This window comes from Cryptotermes secundus, unplaced genomic scaffold, assembly GCF_002891405.2.
Source record: "Cryptotermes secundus unplaced genomic scaffold, Csec_1.0 scaffold1768, whole genome shotgun sequence".
NCBI lineage: Eukaryota > Metazoa > Arthropoda > Insecta > Blattodea > Kalotermitidae > Cryptotermes > Cryptotermes secundus.
The window spans coordinates 187,387-193,999 of NW_019724619.1; the positions used below are offsets into that span (position 1 = coordinate 187,387).

Consider the following 6,613-nt stretch of genomic DNA (forward strand, 5'->3'; position numbering starts at 1 on the left):
CAATTTGAATTAATATTAAAAATCGGCTCAATTATATGTGGTTACAGAGGGTGCCAGAAAAATATACCACGGGTGCCGCGTTGGACAGGGCTGGATTAGATGATTAGACAATTTGAAATAGATGCCAAATGCATATGCCAGTAGATAGCGCACTGATTGTTGCAGCTGTGTCAAGAGCAGTTCAAAGCCTATTATTCACAATGGAGCGTTGGTCATGTGAGCATCATGCATTTGCTGTGGAGAAGTTTTTTAAACATAATGATTCAGCTACTCAGACACAACATGAATTTAGTAAGCACTTTAACATTATAAGAAATTGTAAGGTTCCATCATGTCAGATAACTTTAAATTGGGTAAGCCAGTTTAGATCAACTGCTTCTGCCTTGCCAAAGAAGAATTCTGGACATCCATGATCAGTGTGCAACGCAGAAAATGTGGAGAGGTAGTGCAAGTGGCCCCACAGCAGAGTTCACGTTGCCCTGTTAGACAACATTCTGTAGCACTAGGCATGTCAGATAGGAGTGTTAGGAGAACATTACACTTCGATTTGCACTTTCATCCATTCAGAATTCAAATGGTGCAAGAATTACTTTTGCACCAAGCTATTGAAAATGATGAACATACTACCACAATTTCTTCCAAATTTGAAACATCAGATGAAACCCAATTTCATCTGAGTGGGTATGTTAATAAGAGAGAATTTAAGGTACTGTGCAGAAGAAAACCTGTGCGTACTGCATCAGTCACCTTTGCATAGTCAAGAGATCACAGAATGGTGTGGACTCAGTTCATCTGTCATTTTAGGACCACATGTTTTTAAAGACAACATTGGACACGCAGTCACAGTAACTGCTGAGCTGATCTGACTGATGTCTTTAAAAAGTACAAAGAAGAACTGGACTCATGGTTTTTGACCTATGTGCCACCAGTTGAACAGCTCTGACATAAGAGATCAATGGTGATTGTTTTACGAGCATCTTTGTATATACAGCCAAGCTCCTTAATAGTGGCCACTACACCTTTTCCATTTGATACTGTGGCACACAGTACATCTGTGGTTATGCAGTAGAGACTATGAATAAGATCATCACTGCAGTAAAGGGATGATCACTGTGTAGTCTGTCATACAGGTCTGCTTTGTCCATCCATTCTGTAACTGCACCAAACAGTACATTGCCTTAATTTTTTTTGCATAATGGGGGGTGGAGTCCAGTTGGGTCAACTCAGCACGGCGGCCACTGATTGACCTATTGTACCTGCCCCTGGTGATTATGATGATGGAGAATTTGGTGGAATGAAGATTGTCAGGGGAACTGAAGTACTCAGAGAAAACCTACCCCAGAACCACTTTGTCCACCACATATCCCACTTGACCAGACCTGGGTTTGAACCCAGGCCACCTTGGTGGGAAGTCAGCGACTAACCGCTTGAGCTATGGTGCGGCCCAGGGCTACATTGCCTTAGTTCTTAATAATTCTCTCTCTAATTCTCATTATTTTTCAGGTTTTATATGCATTTAGTCCCTTAGGGAAAAGGGCTATGTATCAATGATTAAACTGAGCAAAATCAAGAATTAAAAGAATTCTGTCTCCTGTGTTCAACCATCTATATTTCAAACATTGTATCCTTTGTTCTCTATGTTCCATGAAATGTGGAGATAGATTCACTACGAGCTAACGCAACATATATCCACACCCACAGCTGCATTGCCAAACACCTTCCGTAATGATACATATAATGAAGTATCCTCTCACCCTTCAATAGCTGATAATTCAGTCATAATTACACATTTTCTAATTTAGTGCAGCTGTGCTGCTGTGAGGGTTGGAACTTTATTAGTGGCAGCACTGCTGTAGAGATGCCATGCAACAGAACCAAATAATGTCGCTTATACCACACGTTAGTTACATACCTACCTTACCTCAGAGCAAATGGACTCTCCCTTCCCACATTATGCACATGTGCATTGACAAGAAGAACAGAGCCTTGTGTTAGCTGACGGTCTAATGTAGTGTTGTCACGATGTTTTTGAAACAGGAACAACAGAGGTGGATGAAGATTGAATGTGCCAGAGGCCGTACAGCATGACAGTGTCATCAAGGTCTTCAAGAGGCATGTGGGGAATCTGCATTGCTTTACAGAACAGTGGCAAGGTGGGTAAAAGCCTTCAATGAGGGACGCCAAAATGTGGCAGACATGCGTCGGCCAGGCCATCCTAGTGTCAGTGAAGAAGTGTATGCTCTTTCCATGTTACTGGAGAGCAATCAACGCCATACAATTCGTGAGCTGGCCCGAGAGACAGGATTAGCACATAAAACTGCTTCACATTCTGAAGGAATGTCTGGGCATGAGAAAAATTGCATAATGATGGGTTCCACATGATTTGACGGAAATGCAGAAATGGCTATGATATGACACTGCTCGTAACCACTTGGAGCGCTATGAGCGCGAAGAAGAGGCTTTCTTACACCGTATCATTATGCTGGATGAGACATGGGCCAAATCATATGAGCCACAAATGAAATGCCAATCGAATGAATGGCATCATTACGGGTCACCATGAAAATCAAAAGTTCATCGGAACCCCAGCAGCGTGAAAGTTATGGTGATTCTCATGTACGACTGTGATGGTGTTATCTTAATGCAGTCCATTCCCCGACAGCAGACAGTCAGTGCGCAGTATTACTGTTCATTTTTGGAACACAGCCTGTGACCAGCTTTTAGAAAGAAGTGGCAACACTTTCTGCAGAATCCATCCATCATTTTGCAGGACAATGCTTGGCCGCATGCAGCACAAGCTGTGGCTGATTTGTTTGAGCAGTGGGGCTGGGAAGTGCTGTACCATCCACCATACTCCCCGGACTTAAGCCCTTGTGACTTTGACTTGATCCCTAAGATGAAGGAACCACTTCATGGCATTCGCCTCAGAACTGTTCCAGAGATTCTTCAGGCAGTAGACTGCTCCATTTGAACTATCAACACAACAGGCGCTGCTAAAGGTGTCCTATGACTTCCACATCACTGGCAACGGGATGTACACAATGCTGGTGACTACACTGAAAGACAGTAAAACTTTGAAGCATGCATCTATTTTGTGTCAGCTGTAAATAAACAGTTGCCCCTGTTAAAGTTCCAACTCTCATATCTGTCAGATCAAACTATAACTATGAAAAGATTGGGAAGGGTTTGCAATCCTGTCAGTATCCAGACCGTATAGTGTAAAATGATAGGATGACGATTGACTGGAAAAGATTCAGAAATAAATATTCATGGCCTAACTGAAGTACCATCACAGTATTTGCCAGGAGGAACTGAGGAAAATCATGACAAATGTCAAGCTAGTCACTGTCCCAGTCCAAGATTCAATTAAAGCACTGATGTAACCATCACTTGTATATGTCAAATGACCTAAATACAAAAAGAAGCATCACTTTGTGATTAGTCCTCATATATGTTATCTCTTTGGGCTGTCTTTAGTTAAACCAGTTTATCTGAGTGTTACAGAAATGATGGTTCGTTCTCATTCAGGGGAACTCAACACAGATGGCAGCTCTCTTGTGGTGGCTTATGGTGGTGCTGGAGGAAACCCCTTGACACAGTATAGCGGACAGCGTGCAGAACCGCTCTCTGTCAAGCTGGACCTGAAGCTCATTGCAGATGTGGGACTTGTTGGTTTCCCTAATGCTGGAAAGTCAACACTTCTGCGGGCCATTTCCAGAGCCAAGCCTGAGGTGGCTTCATATCCATGTATGTTACAAACCGCTGTTGTGTAGTGGCTAGCATAAACAGTGATTCAGAGTTAAAATGTTGTTATTTGCTGCAGTCACAACACTCAGGCCCAACATTGGAGTGCTGGAATATTCAGATCATCGGCAGATCACAATGGCAGACTTGCCAGGCCTGATAGAGGGTGCACACATGAATATTGGCATGGGTCACAGTTTCTTGAAGCATGTTGAAAGAACCAAACTGCTGCTACTGGTTGCTGACATACAAGGTTTCCAGCTTGGCCCACAGTATCCCTACAGATCGTGCCTTGACACAGTTGTACTTCTGAACAAGGTACAGCAATGGCTTGAAAATAAAAGTCTTCTTTAAGATTTGGCACACAGAATTGTGATAGACACATGTTGGGTAAAGAAGCAGATTGAGAAAGATGACAGCACAGAATTTGAGAATGACATGCTGAATTTGAAGTAGTATGTGTGAACACCACCTGAACAGTTATCATGTTTGTATTTTTATAATGAACACTCAAAGGTGAAGTCAAAATCATTCATTAATCTGCAGATTTTATCTGCAAACTACTCAGCAGATTTGGATGAAATTTTAATGCTCTCCAGTAAAAACTGTCTCTTCAACCATGTTAGTCCATATGAACCCCACTTTATATAAAGCTGAAATCATTCTTCATCTGCTGTCTGAAAAGAAGATTATCTTGTAAAAATTTGATACATGATGCAAAATATAGATTAAGATCTATAACTTATCTTTTTTTTTTATTATATATATTCATAATGGTGGAAACATGGAAAAATTTTATATCCCTCTTACACATCCAACTATGTAAGTCCATTAGGGCTTGTTTTATGATTTTACTTCCTGCACAAAAGTACTCATATGGAACAAAGGATGAAGAAAGATGAGAGTATGAAAGAGATGAAGAAATGGAAGAAATGGCTGAAGATGTAAAAGTAGTTATTTTCTTTCAGAGTCTTAACCTGTATGTGAACTACAGGGATGGGATATTCTGAGGTTCTTATATTGTTACATTCTCATTCTCATTCTGGCATTTAAAACGTAATATTATAATTTAATTTATTTAAGGCACAAACAGAAACTAATTCAGGGACTTTCTGTTTCATTTCTAATTGGCATATTAGAAATCCAAGGAGGTTCTTATGAGTGTTGATGTTAGGGAACTAGAACTAATCCTCAGACAGGCTTTTATAATAGGGATGACTGATATCAGAATTGAATAAAATCAGAGAATTACACTGTGTGTGTTAGTGTATAGGTCATTATGTCACAAGTCCTGTGGAGTGAAGCAAGTTGGCATTCTTTTTAGGAACTAGAGCTGTATAGAGATGATCTGTTGGATAAGCCAGCAATGCTTGTGGTCAACAAAATGGATGTGGCTGAAGCCCAGTTCAAGTATGATGAAGTGAAGGACAAACTGAGATACCTCGCAGGTAAATTCCTTACTTCACTGAACCTGCAGGCTGCATTCAGATTCTGTGACAATCAGAGCTCTTCTTTCCTTTGCTCAGAATTTTCTGTCTAGGAGTAGGTATTTGATGAAAACTACAAAATTTGTTCAAAATTAATAAGAGAAATGAAACCCACTTAAAAATGCAAGTAATTATTATATGGTCTTGCTTGACTGATTATTGAATTGTTTAGTGATGCTATGTCAGTGTCACAGATTATGTTATATCAAGTAGTGGGATAGCTGTGAATGATAAATTATTAAGATGTAAAACAAAGCAGTTAGGGTCTATTTCAAGGTACTATCCAAGCAGTTGGTTGGAGAGACTGAGGTAAAATCATGAAAAACTTAAGTCAGGGCACCTATTCTCCAGGATGAAACAAAGAACTTGGATCTGCTATACTTGAAGTAGCATTGGTGTTTGACCATGACATTCAGGTCACCTCATCAAGAAATTTAAAGATATCAGTAGGATAAGGACGAGGAATACCTATGGGTAAGTACAGCAAGGACTCTGGCCTCATGGATACAAGTTGTTAGTTTCATGTTCAGACTGACTTTAACCATGCAAAAGGTGTTTCCATTTTCTGGATTGGAATTCAGAGCCCTGTGTTGAAGTGACAACCTGTCAGGACTTGCTTGGCATGACCAGATTTGTGAACAATTTGCCTCTCTTCCCATATTTTCATTTGCAGACGTGTATGTTACAGATGTAGTTGGTGACTATCCTGAAGAGTTGCGCCCTGAGCGAGTACTTGACTTCACAGAGGTCATGGCCATCTCTGCTGATACGGACCCCATAGGAGTTGAGAAACTGAAACATAGAATACGAGAAGTATTAGATTTCCATGCAGCACTGAAGCAGAAAGATGTAGAGACAAGTGTGATCGCTACACTTCGAGCACAAATGGCTCCCAAAGGCCCACAGATGCTCTGAATGTTTAATTTTCAACAGGAAGATCTAGAGTCATAGGTGATTGTGACATTTCAAACATGAATGATTCCTGAAGCCCCACAGATGCTGTGAATGTTTAATTTTTTTTCTGCAGTTGGTGACACTGATGACTGAATGAAAGAAGAAATGGAAGACCGTTGAGAAAATAAGTGCATATCTTTTGGCCAGCTTGATTTTGACAGTTTCTAGCCTGCTTATTCTGTAAATAAAGATATTATGATATCATCTTGCCTGCAAGCGTGTGTGTGTGTGTGTGTGTGTGTCTTCTACCTGCTAGTAACTCTTGAACATGTCAATGTATTTTCATTAAACATGGTGCAAACATCATGTCATTTGGGTTCACCTAACCTTTACACTTCTTATTACCATATAGTTGGTATACCAGTATAGTGCCTGTGCAGACATTGGCACTTGGAGTGATAAATACCATTTACTGTAGACCACAACAG

At 40.5% G+C, this 6,613-nt stretch overlaps 1 protein-coding gene across 1 annotated transcript in view; it reads left to right on the forward strand.

Moving 5' to 3' along the window:
- LOC111862576 (GTP-binding protein 10) overlaps positions 1-6,604 on the forward strand; it is a 14,846-nt gene extending 8,242 nt beyond the window's left edge. Inside the window, exons 4-7 of the mRNA XM_023848080.2 lie at positions 3,529-3,747; positions 3,824-4,062; positions 5,069-5,192; positions 5,920-6,604. Coding sequence (XP_023703848.1) covers positions 3,529-3,747; positions 3,824-4,062; positions 5,069-5,192; positions 5,920-6,146 — 809 coding nt within the window. The 3' untranslated portion in view covers positions 6,147-6,604. The remainder of the gene's footprint in view (positions 1-3,528; positions 3,748-3,823; positions 4,063-5,068; positions 5,193-5,919) is intronic.
- Positions 6,605-6,613: the final 9 nt, after the last annotated feature.